At 43.4% G+C, this 15,230-nt stretch overlaps 1 protein-coding gene across 1 annotated transcript; it reads left to right on the top strand.

Annotated features, from left to right (window-relative positions):
* The first annotated feature begins 10,620 nt into the window (after positions 1–10,620).
* LOC4328552 (cinnamyl alcohol dehydrogenase 2-like) lies at positions 10,621–14,521 on the top strand. The gene is made up of 4 exons (NM_001409368.1): positions 10,621–10,847; positions 11,673–11,786; positions 12,415–12,642; positions 13,685–14,521. The coding sequence occupies exons 1-4, from the start codon at positions 10,759–10,761 to the stop codon at positions 14,343–14,345; spliced, it is 1,092 nt and encodes a 363-aa protein (NP_001396297.1). The 5' UTR covers positions 10,621–10,758; the 3' UTR covers positions 14,346–14,521.
* Positions 14,522–15,230: the final 709 nt, after the last annotated feature.

Genomic DNA, 15,230 nt, shown 5'->3' with positions numbered 1-15,230 from the left:
ACAACGGTCAGTAACCTAAGAATTCCGCATTAGGGTGATCATGTTAGGCTTAGCACTCATGTCAATAGATCGCATAATCTACATATACTACTCCCTCCTTCCTAGAATATAAACATTTTTAGAGTTAGACACGGTTATTAAGAAAGTAGGTAGAAGTGAATGGTGGAGGATTGTGATTGGTTGAGTAGTGGAGGTAGGTTGGAAAAGTGAATGGTGGAGAGTTGTATTGATTGGGAAGAAAATGTTGGTGGAGAAGATGTTATATTTTGAGACAAATCTTGAGGGCTAAAAATTGTTATATTTTGGGATGGAGGGAGTAGTATATACATATACATGTACTCTAGGTTTAAGCTGTACAAAGGGTGGTCCATTTTATGAGTACTATTGCTCAAGACGGCACTAGCCATTTTATTTTTTTGTCTTGAGAAAATGACACAATTAATCAGGGGCGGATTTAACGTACAAACCAATTGGGGCCTTAGACCCCAGTAAAAAGTTACACTCATTAGATATGTCCCTAATTGTATGACCTATGGGCCCCACTCTAATTGGAAAGAAGGACCCCACTCCCTTTTTTTCGCTCCTTCCGTGACGCAAATGTGTGCGCGTTTAAGCTTCGAACGTCCGTTCCCCTTCTATCGATCCCCCAACTAGCAAATCCACAAACTAGGGATTAGAAAACAGGAAGACAAGGGAGCCCATCATCTCGCCCCACCTGTAGTGCTTCCACAGGCCGCACTTCACCTTCGCCACTTCCTTGATCGCTCATCATCGTCGTTGTTGCGCACAGCGCACTCCATCCCATGAAGAAGTTGTGGCACGTCGGGCCTGCTGCTCTCTATCTCCCTCGGTACATAATGATATCTCCCTCTCGTGTAGTCAATAAGTGATGAGGATGACTCTCTAGGTTCAATGCTCTATCTAATCATCCTTGTCATGATCTGATAGGGGAGTTAGTGGACGATTTTTATCATGTAATATCTCAAAGTTTTTATAAGTTGTTATGAGGTGAAGTTTCACTTAGCTTTCTAGCTAACTTGTTATATGAGTTATGCATGCCTGTGAGTTTCACTTAGCTTTCTAATTAACTTGTAATATGAGTTATGCATGCCCCCAGTCAATTTTTATTCTATGTCCGACCCTGCAATTAATCACATTGATTGCAAAATGTACTTAAAAAGTGAGTCCCCACTATAATTATGAACATGTAAAATACAATGAACATAGTCGAACGCTGGGCTAGGGGTGGAGATCGGATCCCTGGATATTTCCATGCAAATCATTATTCTGCACATGAAAATTTGGCACATCCGCTTTATAAAAATTCCCTTGGTTCTCTCCATATTTTATTAAAGGGGGGCATTGGTGAATCAGTGATGTTGTAGAGTTCTGAGTAGAAGATTTCACCCATCAAGGTTTGTTTAAAATGCACTCCGAACTCTGAAACCGGATATCTAATATCATGCAACTTTCTACCGTTGAATTGACAAATTAACCCCCCCCCCCTCCACCCAACCCTAGCACCACGTTGGTTTTAACCTAGTTTTGGTATATTGGGTCACTTGTACAAAGATGTCACATAAGCGGGGGAGAGATAGAGAAGAATCTCATGTCATTACAACAAATTTGTTGTTCGTGGCAACAAAAAATAGTGAAACGTAACTTCACAACAATGTATTATGCAAATTGTCACAAAAATTAAAATTGTGGCGATAGAACATACCTTTGCAACAGTAATGTTATTTGTGGCGATAGCTCTTTTCTATTGCAACAAAAATATTGAATAAAACAATGAATGTAAATCGTTGCAATAAAATATAGTTATTTGCCACTGAAAAATTATCATTGCAATAGTATAATATATTGCCATGAATTATTTTTCGTTGTAATAATTTGGTGACGTTAGGTCAATTATCTTGTAGTGCACTTTAGCTATTTTCTCTTCCTATTCCTCTCTCACCTTACTCCCTCTAATCTACATGGTGTGGCCCCATGATCTCAGTGGAGGTGAGCTTGAGCTATAGCTCCTCCACTATTGTTGATCACCTCTCCTTCTCATCCACCTCTGCAATAGATTATCTTCTTCTAGATCTAGTGCTCAAGGCAGTGCGAGTAGGCAACGATGGAAGGAGGCGATGAACTGCCTCCATGTTGACTCTTCCAAGCCCCTCGAGCACTCCAGTCCATCAAGCTCTGCCTCCCTTGAGATCAAACTCTGCTACAGCGAGCTTATGAAGAACGAAGGTGGTAGAGCTCAAGCTTGAGCAATCATTGCACCGAGCTTGTGTGACAACGAGTCGGTGGAGCTCATTGAGATGGCGTCGATGTGGATTGCGGTGCGACATAGCTTGAGGAGGAGGCAGCGTGTGGAGAATAGGTGCACATAGGCAATGTGAAAGGAAGCTTGGAGAGAGGCGGTAGGGAGTAGGAGCTTGAAATGACGTCGGTGCAATCTAATGGAGATGTAGGCGCCTAGGAATGGAGAGCTTAAGCTCGAGCTCACTATCATGATCTTATGGAGGATCGAGAAGGCTCTTGAGGAGACAGAGTTGGAGGTTAAGCTTGCCAGTACTCAACGCGCCGAGAAGGGGGGTGGAGCTCAAGCTCATTGGTGCCAATCTCATTTGCTCGGGGAGGAGACAAGAAAGAAAGAGAGGGAGAAGAGAGATGAGGTGGTACCTAACATGCAGGGCCAACCTTTTTTATCTTATGTTTTGGCTTATTGAACCACCATATCAACAAAAAATATGCAACTTATTTGGACCAAAGAGGGTCGATTGAATAATTTTGAAAGTTGGAGGGTGTCAAATACCTGGCTTTTGAATTCGGATGTGTTTCAAACAAAGTGAAGAGTTCAAGGGTTGTCAAATGAACATGTTCATATTATATGGCTTATTGAATTGTTTGATGCATATGGTACTCCCTCTATTTTAAAATATTTGACAGTGTGGATTACTACACGTGTTTTGACTGCTAATTACAACATCTTTTCATCTATTTATAACTCTCTTGAAAAAAGGATGAGAATACAATGTTTGATGGTGAAGGGTTCCGGTGTCATTTATTTAAAAATGGCATACTCGACTACTCATTAACTCATACATGTATCTTTCTACCCACATGAATATTCACTCATCATAGTTGAGTTGATATTAACATTGGCACTGACGAGCTACATATAGATCGGATTCATATCAGGTGCAGTTATAATTGGAACATCTCGATTGAATCCATATCAAGTGCAGTTATAGTTGGAACTGCAAGTTAACCACCGCATATAATTTTGGCCGTTCGTTTTTCCTATCAACGGTCAAGATTCCACGTTACAGTAATGGTGCAAACAGTAGTTTTGCTTCAGTGTTATGAACAGTACAATGTGTAATGTAGACCTTCCGATTTACATCCAATGATGTGCACTGCTATCGCTTACTCCCTCCATAAAAAAATACAAATTCTGAATGTGATGTATCATAAAACAACGAATGTGGACAGTCACCTATCTAGATTTGTCATATTAGGATATATCACATTCAGTCCTACATTTGTTTTTTTTTATCGGAGAGAATAAGTTGTAGTCACAGTAGCGACTGTAGCGGATCCGGATCCATATAGATGATGCTGGCCTTATGGGCGCCACTGATTACATGTGCCTCACAAATAAACCCATACCTTACTCTGTCGCTAGGTGATCAGTATTGAACCACTAGCTGGAGTATTCCAGTTCAGTAACAGTAGAATTGGACCCATGTGTGTGTTAGTACGGACTACTACGGAGTACTCGTAACCAAACACATGTACTATTGTCTCTCCTACTCTACTACTACTACTGTTGCATCAGTGACCAGATCTTGGTTGCTCGTGGAGGGCCATGCTGCCTTCGTTTCGCCCGGCCATGTATGGGCCCGATCAGAGTTCATAATTTCGTTCGGATTTTGCTCTGTTTTCATTGGATTGCAATGTCCAAATTCTACACGCTGCTACAGGTGTTAGACTGCATTCGATATGGAGTTTATGATGAGCTTATGTTTTGCATGCAAAATAAGAAAAATGATTATGATATGATTAATCGAATATTAATTATTATAAAGTTAAGAGGGGGTTAGTTTGAATTTTCAAAGAAACTTTGATATAAAAGGTTTTCACGGTAGACAAACCGCCAAAAAAAACAACACGTCAGAACGCAACATTTAGTATAGTGGTAGTACTTGCTGTACTCTCATTTTAGTTTGGACATGTTTGTAGTTATATATATGGTCTAAATTTGGAATTTTGTATATAAATGATGCAACAGAATATGACTACTATGATTCAATGCATATATGGAGTGACACTGCTAGACTTTCTTTTTTTAAAAAAAAAAGAGAACAAAATGGCATTACCATGAAGGTCGTCAAAATAAAGGTTTTTCGCAATTAAGACGCATAAGCGAACACCACACATCGTAATCGTTAATTAGGACCGTACGTTTACTTGCGAAACAAAAGACAGGCGTGATTGTTGTCTTGACTGGGGAATGGAAGAGAGTTAGAGAGAGGGAAAAAAATATCGTGCGCATATGCAAAACGTTGACAATACATGCAGCCCATATATCGAAGATTGTGGGCTACATGAACCGAATCAGCACAGGTGCAAAGCTATTTCCATGGACCTAGAAATGCTGTAACTGGGCTTCTCTTTGTATGGTTCTAAATGGGCCTTGCTTATGGGCATTTGTATGGTTTAGGGTTTAGGGTTTAGCCTGGTTTGGCAGCGAATGGACCTTAAATCATGCGCTCTCGAACGAGGCGTTTATGGGTTGTTATTAGGAATAAGTTCACTTTAGGTCTCTCAATTTGTCGCGGAGTCTGAAATTCATACCTGAACCGAAATAGCAGGTATAATCCGTCTCCCAACTTAATACCGTGTTAACTTTGGTCTCTCGGCAGCATAGTGGTCGGTTTTAGTTGACACGGTGACTTGAGTCAAGCATGAGGCCCACATGACAGGACAACTCGGTCTAAATAAAAATATAAATATTGGGGGACCTCACCTGTGAGTGACAGGTCATCTCCTTCCCCTCTCTCTTTTTCTCTCAATCTTTTTTTCTTGGTAGCACAGATGGGAGCAAGGCGCTGGTGTGGCGACTGGGCGTCAATGGCACGGTCATGCCATGTGGTACCAAGTAGCCGTAGCAGTAGTAAGGGAGAAGGGAGACGGCGGAGGCAGCCACGCACTCGTTGGCAATGATGTTGGAGACGGCGAAGAAGTTCAAGGAGATCTTCTCAGAGACCACAACCAACTCACAGGAGATCACAGCGGAGGCCAACAAGCAGGCTGACCTCCTAGTCAACCAAATCAAGCACCTCACTACCGACCTCCCCGTCCCCTCCATCCCTGCGATCCCACATATCCCCTCCGCCGTCACGCCGAAGCCAGACGCCGCAAAGCTCGAGCACTATGGCATCATCGAAGACCTCCGCGAGTTCGTCAAGGGCATGACTACGCTACCGACACCCTCCTCCCGCGTCAACGCCGACAACCTTCTCCATGCTACCGCCAGTCGCCACCGCTTGCACTCTGTGGCCTCACGCGCCGTGGACACCCAATTGTCGTGATGACACCCTCCTCCCGCGTAGTTGGCGCAAAAGTAGGAGAGATTCTGCCACACCCATGCCTTGGCCTCGCCGTAGCTCTCCAGGCGCAAGAACATTGTCGCATCGAGCAACTCCCTCCATGCCCTCGGCCGCCCCCGCCCGTGCTCACGCGCACCTTCGCCTCACCGGCCCTGCCACTAATGTTGTCACCGACGATGAGGAGGAAAGGGAGAGAATAGGGGAAAAGGAGGGAGTGATGGCATGAGTCCATTGCAATTTTTGTTATTTTTAACCAAACACTCATTAACATGTGAATCTCTTTTTTTTCTGTTTTAAGTGCCACATCAACACCATGTATGTGCCACGTCAGTCGAGACCGTTGTCCAAACCGTCTTGGGATTTTATTTTCACTAGTTTTAGGAGTTGTTGGGATTTTATTTTCACTAGTTTTAGGAGTTGAGAGACACATCATATATGGTATTGCAATTCAGGGATGAATATCGGACTAGGCGACAAATTGAGGGATCTGAAGTGAACTTAATCCTTGTTATTATGATCTAAATTTGCTATTGAGCTATTGGCCTGCGATCCGACGCACTTGTCATTCTGAAAAAAAAAAGAAAATAAAAGAGACTATAATACATATGGATATCGTAATGTTAATGGATGGAGTCATATATACCTAGCATTCAATAACCGTACCAAGGTAAGACAAACTTTTTTTCTTCCGTGCTTACCAAGTGAATACTTTTTTATATGGTAAAAGAGGTTCCATAACTTCGTTAACTTTTGCCCTAGTCCAATTGATGCCCCACAAATGAAAGACAAAAACATTTTATATACGGAAACTCTTCAAACCGGATGAATTTACCCTAGTCCCTCCCCACTCAAACCTATCTTAAGGCGGTATCAGTCCTATATACGCACATTTGACGGTGGTTTGGCCTCATGCTAATCCAGTTAACAAGTTGAGAAAATAAATTTTCAAAAAACATACATGCTTCTTACTTGTCATGCTTCATTTACCATCTCCTCCCTCCCCAGCATGCGACCTGCCATGTGGCACTGCTTAAGAGAAGGGATGGACCTCCACGACCATGAGTGCTCAAGGCCATTATCAAGCTCTCCAACAAGCTCGCCGATCCACTAGTGTCCTTCGTGGGCTCGTCAACTACTCCGTCCGCTAAAAAAAATACTTAATTCTAAAATTAAACCTGGACACATATACACATGTATATCCAGATTTAAATCTAGGATTGGTTTTTTTTGAATGTATGGAGTACATCCTTTGTAGATGAGGACGCAGGGATTGGGGGATGGAGTCATGAAAGTTTTTGTTCATCACAACTCGAACTGATGCTAGAGCTCGATCGAGGAGGTGGCACAACGATGCCAATAATGATAGGTTATGTGATGAGGGTATAGTTGGGAGGAGGCTCACGCTGCCGTTGTCCTTTTTCACGAACGCGTAAAAGAATTGCACGCTACTATATTAGAAGAAGAAAAAATTGATTTTTACAACGCAACAGCCGAAGGCCATTGCCGGGGATAGGGAACAAAGAAAAAGGAAAAACAAAAGTAAAAAATGATTGCTATGAAAAAAACTCTCCTAAACCGAGGGAGGGGGAGAAGCCCCACTAAACTCCCAATAGGCTTTTATTGTTATCCTTTGGCTCGCCCTCTCTCTATTTGCGCCTAGGCCACCGTCCATCGGCATCTCCTACCCCTTCTCATTATTAGCAATGTCGAGTTGGTGGCATATATGGGCTCGGAGGTATAATTAGAGCGGATTTCTTAATATATTTATCGTTACTCCTACTTGATATGATTATGATAGTGATCACATCCTTGACTTAGCTAGCAACAAATCTCCATGAACCATGAACTACCTAAGATAAGCATCTTCTTCCATATCTACTTGGATAAGAGCGAAATGGCTCGTATGCAGCTAGCTGTGCGACTCAAATTGATCGATTAAACTAGCTGTGGTGTGCAAAGAATGGCCGAATTAGTTGGCGATATGATATATGTTACGATCTGAAATTGACCTTTCACCAGAACAGAGTTGTATGTTGCATCCAACGATCCCAAGCATCGACAATTAATCCATACCGGCACATATGTGTAGCTATCAGTTTTGGGTGCTTATGATTCTTTATTTTTTGAGATTTTGGTGTGGTTGCAACTTGCAAATTTGTAAGTCTAAATTTTTTTCTTGTAAGTACACAAGTAGCAACCACAAGCATACAAACAACGTGTCACCACTGAAAACCAGAAACCGAAATTGATGTTTTAATATCAAATGTGGAACACTATATGAAGTTGAAATCATATCGTATTTGCTGTCACAACTGATAGTCCCTCACAAAAGGCAACTTTTGTATGATTGTATCACTACGAAAACTGCTATACACGCGGCAACAAATTAAAACAAAAATGCTTGGTTTAGTAAATTGTTTCGTCACCAAGTGCCACAATTTGTGCCTATAAACCAATTCACTCGCCTCGTTTCAAAATATTTTTAAAAAAATCACTCGTCATTCATATGAAAATTTAGGGCATATTTACTTTGATGCCATTTTCAACCATACTATTTTTTAGCAAAGTTGTCAAAAAAAAACATACGTTTAAATTGTTGTCAAATTTGGTTAATACATAAGAAATCATGCCAAAATTTTAGCAATATTATCATCTGAACAACCCCTTAGCATTCATTCAAGAGGAAATTTTAACATTTATTTTTTGGGAACATACGCAAATGATAAGTACTAGTACTATAATAATAAAAATCAAAGCTTAATTTTATCCTCTCTTTTTCTATCATCCTCAGTTGACCATGAACCACTCGTGCTGTTGAAGGTTGGCATGTCCCAGTCTCTCTCTTCACAGACAGCCGTTCAGATGACGTATCCGTGACGTCACCAGACATGGCAAGTGGGCCCCACCCACCTACCGCGATGGGCCCGGCCACCAACCCCGGAGTCGTTCTCTGCAACTTTTCTCCCCTCCCGGTTAGTCCACTCAGCCACTGGCACAGTGCCACGTCACCTCGCTTCGCATGCGAAGCACGCGTGCCTTGCGTGCCTCCTCCTTTTCTCCAAACGAGATCTTCTACAAGGACATGATGGCTACTGTTTGTGAGGTAAAATTAATCACTGCAAAATCATCCATAAATCCACGACTAATCCACGATAGGTGTGACAGTTTAGAGGGGAAGTAGTCAAGCTACTAACTAAAGTCGCTTTTTCATGGTTATGTTTGTTCTGACTTTCGAGCATTTTGAATTTTCGATTTGTAGGTGTGAGCAAGAGAGAGATTTGTGACTCAATCTGTATTTTATTTTTGTCCTGTAGCTCACTATATAAGGTTGAGACTAATAGCACGGAGATAATATCAGGAGTAATAGTCAAGCATACAAATGGTGTAGGGCGACTTATTTGGTTACACCCTATTAATAAATATGATATTGTTTTTATTTTATAGGAGTTTACCCTATGGTAACAAGGTTATGTTCTTTTCTGCTTATTAATCAGATTATTAAATCGAATTATTTGCTCCGTGTTCTGAAAAATATGCTTTGTATACAACTTGTTTAAGCTATTTGTAAAGTTACTTTTACAAAATATAGTTTATTTTGTAGTCAAATTGATAATCTGCTCAAAAAATCTAAATTAAATTGCACCTCTATATAGAGTATATCCATGCTTTTGTATAAAGGGAATCTGTTAGGGTTATGGATACCACATACCTAATAGTAGTTGACTAAATCTCGGCATGACCCACCACATACCATGTCTTATACGGGAACTGACTTCGGATATGAAGGGAGTTCCGGATAAGAAAAAACAACCAAAGTTCTACATGGAAACGACAAGAACTACTCGGATTGTATCCATATTGGTTTCCCTAGTTCTACTTGGACAAGGGGACACCTATGGGTATAAATACAAGGCCTCCTAGGAGGAGAGGGGACACGGAACAATAGATCAAGACAGAAGATCAACATACAAGCCAATATACGCCAAGACAAGATGCCAGATATCGACTTCAGAGATAGGCATAGCTAGTCCCCTAGGTACCTATGGCTACTGTTAGGAGAGATATAGCGCTGTCTCTGATCTCGTTGGATGCGGATTCGAGGAGGAAGGCTACCCTGTTGTCGACTATGAGTAAGAACTTCAGACCGCCATGTCGACAACAGTTAGATAGGCTACCCCAATATTTGTACTGGTGTGATTATGGTGAATAAGAGCAACGACCGGCTTCGGCCAACAGGTTGTAGGGCTATTACCTGACAATTCAGGGGCCCGAACCTGTATAAAAATCTGTTTCCGTCTCTTTTACCTAAGTCTCGCGTATATCCTAGTATCAAAGATCCCCATACTATGCAAATACCGGAATCGCGACATCAAATGTCGACAGAATCCAAATATGAAAAGGATAGTGAACGTAATAACCGAGTACTCGATTAAATCTTATTCAGTACTACGAATCTAGATAAAGTCAATTAGACACCACTTAATAGACTACGAACCAGGACATGTTTCAGTACTACGAATTACGAATTTATGGTACTAAATGGTATCTAACCCAGTATGATAGCTTACTATATTTTGATACGGATAAAGTAGTTGAATAGGTAATTAATCATTTTAACATTAATAATGAGGGAATAAAACATTATGAAGGAGCTGATATAGCTACTCCATCCATACTCGTACGCACCAGCTAATTAACCACTTCCCAACCTTGGTAGGAAAACCTACGCGACCAAACATTTCCACTACTTGTCCTACTACTAACATTTTTGTTCCCATTTCGATACCCACTTTGGCACTTTCCCCTTCAATTTAAAAACTGTCTTGCACGAAAACAAAAAAAAAAACAAAAACGAATCAAATTGAGGCCGTGTGGCCACAGAAGATCCTGGCACGATCTCCGAGGCAGCCAGCCTTCACCAACCCCTCTTCCCCCTCTCAGTCACGACCCGTCCAACGCGATGTTTTCCTTTAATTATATATACTCGCTGCGGGACGCACCACCCCCTCTCCAGAATTCAGCGAGAGAGAGCGAATCAGCCACTGCACTTCTTGTTCTTGTTCTCTTCCTCCTCCCGAATCCGATCCATCCATTGGCCGCCGCCGCCGCCGCCGCCTCGTGCGTCGCGTGTTCGTGTCCAGAGACGATGGGCAGCCTCGCCGCCGAGAAGACCGTCACCGGGTGGGCCGCCAGGGACGCCTCCGGCCACCTCACCCCCTACAACTACACCCTCAGGTATGATATGATATGATCGATCACCCTCTCCTTCTCGATCTTGTTCTTGCAAGTTTTGCTTAAGGTCGGTAGAAACGGAGGGATTAGGTTTTAGTTTCTCTTTTGTCTCAATTCTGAAACTCTGGTACATGCGTTCTACTACAGTTTAGTTGTTCAGATGGTTCGTTTCTGAATTTCTGAAAACTGATGGCGTTCCAGTGCTTTAGTTGTTTAGATGCCCCCGTGTTTTAATTTGTTTGTGTTCATGTCATCTGCCTCGAGTACAACTCAGATTGTTTCTGCCTCTTGGCCAAAGTGTGAAGAGGTGAAGAGAGCAATTGGATTTCTTTTTTCTTTTTTGGGCTCCTCCATTCGATCCATTCCACACTTCCCACGTGAGTTTGACTCTATTTTGTATTCCTGCTCCTCTCCTAGTATAAGTCCAACATGAAGAGTATAGTGGTGTAGTACTAGTGTACTACCAAAACTGCTTCACCTACCGCCAATTGGCTATTGCAATCATCGTCACGTCTTGGTTTTGTTGGGTGAAAGGAACAGAATCCCTGAATCCGGAGCAGTTGTGGCAAACAGACAGAATGCATGGAGTTCTTTTTGGCTAGTTGCCTGGCTCCACATATATATATTTTCAGAAGCATTCTTTATAATTTTCTAATATATATATTTGCTATGCAATTCTCGTGCCATGCCTCCTTAAAGAAAAGGAGGATTATATATATATCAATAATTTCCTTGAGTTGTCTTCTTGTAGAATGGAATAACTGAAGAAGCATCTTATGCAACAGATCAACTAATGTTCTTTTTTTTTCCTGTATGTGGTGGTACCAGGAAGACTGGGCCTGAAGATGTGGTGGTGAAGGTTTTGTATTGTGGTATCTGCCATACTGACATCCACCAGGCCAAGAACCACCTTGGTGCTTCCAAGTACCCCATGGTCCCTGGGTAAGATTATTCACAGTTATCTAGATGGATCATGGCTCATGTCAATGGAGATCTTCTACTAGCAATTGATTTGATGGTGTATTCTATAGTAGACTGAAGATAAACTTATTAACTGATTGGGATAACAAACATATCAGAAAAGAGTAGGCACTAGTAACTAGCAAATCTGGTCAGTGCTTTTTTCAGATTTACAAAAGGCATAGATGCACATGCACCACTATATCACACTCCTTTGGAACAGAAAGATAAGTTAGTGCATCGCTTTTAGCATTTTTCTTTTTTGATCAACACCTTTCATGACAGGTATAGTACAGATTAGATGCACCATCAGTTTCAGAGACACGTGTAAAGAAAACCTCAGCGAGAACCTTCCCTGATCTGATGGGCTTTAAATAAGCACACGATAGATCCCCAACACCAGGCTGAAAAATGATGCCTAATTAGTAGTAATTTAGTACTACTACACCATCTGCATGTCGTACTAAGTATGCAACAATAATTGGTTGGATTAATTAGTTGGTGACCAAGAATTCCTTTTTCCAGTACACTTCCATTGTCGTACCAATATTCAGTCATGTGTTGGATTTTGTCGGTGACCAAGAAAATTCTCTCCTCTTCTCGTCTGCAGCCATGAGGTGGTCGGCGAGGTGGTGGAGGTCGGGCCGGAGGTGACCAAGTACAGCGCCGGCGACGTCGTCGGCGTCGGCGTCATCGTCGGCTGCTGCCGCGAGTGCCATCCGTGCAAGGCCAATGTGGAGCAGTACTGCAACAAGAGGATTTGGTCCTACAACGACGTCTACACCGACGGCCGGCCAACCCAGGGCGGCTTCGCCTCCGCCATGGTCGTCGACCAGAAGTGAGTGCTAAACACAGCTTTACTCCAACAAGTAATCACCAACCAACTGATCACGATATCATTATCATATTATCATATTGTCAGTGTTCTAGGTAGAGAAAACTAGACTGGACTTTTCCGAACATCCAAAGTAAAGTCCAGTCTGTTAGAAAATTTTGTGGAGAAAATGTCATCTGAGACTGAAAGAGATGTCGAGAAGTCGGTACTGTGTTGAGTGTAAAGTGAGAAGTCACCAAAGTTAGGTATAAAGTGTTGATTAACTGATAAGTCCTCACCTACCCCGGTCCATTAGTCCATTTGTTGTTGGAAGAATTGCTTCTTGAACAGAGCAAAAGTTGGATTGTTGCATAGCGTCGTTGTAGTCAGTTGGTAAACTAGCAGAGACAGTGAAATGTTGGGCTCATTTTGTTTGGTGCGCTACCAAATCATTGGTAGCGTCAAATCATGGTCAAGATTTGGCACTACCAATATTTTAGTATAGTTGGTTTATAAGAGCAAGTTCAATAGTAAAGTTAACTGCCGGCTCCAAAATTCACCACATTATTTAAGAGATAACTAAACAATGGTAGATACAGTAATTGGCTACACCCATGCTTTAACCAAGGCATCCTGTCAGGTGTTGGTAACTTCTGCATGTTCAAGTTCTAATTTTCGATTGGTTGTCCCGAGCTGCAGGGGGCCAGAGCGCCTAGGCGCTCGTGCTTGAGCCGGTGACTGGATTGTCGTCCGCTTTGCTCTCTCTGCTTTCCCTCTCTCTATCATATATGTTAAAATATTAGGTAAGCAGGCTATTAGCCTGCTATTGTACCTGCTCTAAGAGTTGTATTACCTTTGGTAAATTTTGACATCATTACAAACATATACATGGTACTATTTAAAGTGCCAACTATTTGATAGGGCAAATTCTGGCATCAAACCAAAACATCCCGTGATTTTTGATCCACCTGCCTAATCTGAAAGTTGTCACGTCTTAAAAAGATTAAAATATTTGGTTAGTGAGATGGTAAGAAACTAGTAAAAAAAGTAATGAATTTGTGTGCAGGTTTGTGGTGAAGATCCCGGCGGGGCTAGCGCCGGAGCAGGCGGCGCCGCTGCTGTGCGCCGGGCTGACGGTGTACAGCCCACTGAAGCACTTCGGGCTGATGTCGCCAGGTCTCCGCGGCGGCGTCCTGGGGCTCGGCGGCGTGGGGCACATGGGCGTGAAGGTGGCCAAGTCGATGGGGCACCACGTGACGGTGATCAGCTCGTCGGCGAGGAAGCGCGGCGAGGCCATGGACGACCTGGGCGCCGACGCCTACCTCGTCAGCTCCGACGCGGCGGCGATGGCGGCCGCCGGCGACTCGCTGGACTACATCATCGACACCGTGCCGGTGCACCACCCGCTGGAGCCGTACCTGGCGCTGCTGAAGCTGGACGGGAAGCTGATCCTGATGGGGGTGATCAACCAGCCGCTGAGCTTCATCTCGCCCATGGTGATGCTCGGCCGGAAGGCCATCACCGGCAGCTTCATCGGGAGCATGGCCGAGACGGAGGAGGTGCTCAACTTCTGCGTCGACAAGGGGCTCACCTCCCAGATCGAGGTCGTCAAGATGGACTACGTCAACCAGGCCCTCGAGCGCCTCGAGCGCAACGACGTCCGCTACCGCTTCGTCGTCGACGTCGCCGGCAGCAACATCGACGACGCCGACGCGCCGCCCGCCTGATCGCCGCCGTGCACCCTCATGGCAGCATCCGTATGATCCGTTCTTGAACTTGTTTGTGTGAGACTCTGACGACTTGTCCATGTAACGTCCGTGTGCCTTTCCGGTATAAATTCGGCCTCGCAATATATGGACCATTTTGCATTTCCGATCAAAATCATGCTTGCGTTTCACTTGCATTGGGCTTAAGATCAGTGGGCTCATCTGGCCAATTTGGGCCGGGCCTGAACTGTCGATGGGTGAGAATTACCGAGGCCTATGTTGCCTCCTGCAGAGACACCAGACTACCAACCATCACCGGCAAAAACGGCCTCAACAAACAAGCATCTGCTTTCAAGCTGCTGAACAAATTGCAGATTTGCAATTAACTTGCTAGTAGTACTACTACTAGTAGTGCTGCTGCTGCTGCTGCAGCAACAGTGTCAGGAATCCTTTAAGCTACTGTTCTGCACAGGAAAGGGATGTTTGGGGGGAGCAGCTGGTCAGGTCAGCTGTGTACAGCTAGCTTCATCACTTGCTGGTATAAATACCGCCAACCGTGAACTGTCACAGCTCACTCCTACTACTACTCGTCCTGCACTCGATTTACTACGAGCCAGCTCATATTGGCTCCCTGCTCCTCTGGCCGCTGCGGCCGAATTACTTCGTTGTACCGTGCGCTGCACCAACGATCGATTCGAATGGTCAACAGTACACAACCGTTTTGCTGGACAGTACAGCTCACTACAGTAGAAATCAATTTCCTTTGGGCATTGAATTGTCTCGTATTACTATGAGACTCATACGCCCATTTTCTTTGGGAATAGGAATGAATTAGCTTAGCAAAAGAGTTCTACTCGGAGTATAAATCAATTCATCATTCTCTACACACGTGACACATAGACTGAT

The sequence above is a fragment of the Oryza sativa genome, chromosome 2, assembly GCF_034140825.1.
Source record: "Oryza sativa Japonica Group chromosome 2, ASM3414082v1".
Taxonomy (NCBI): Eukaryota; Viridiplantae; Streptophyta; class Magnoliopsida; order Poales; family Poaceae; genus Oryza; species Oryza sativa.
This window is presented reverse-complemented; position numbering and strand designations above follow the sequence as displayed.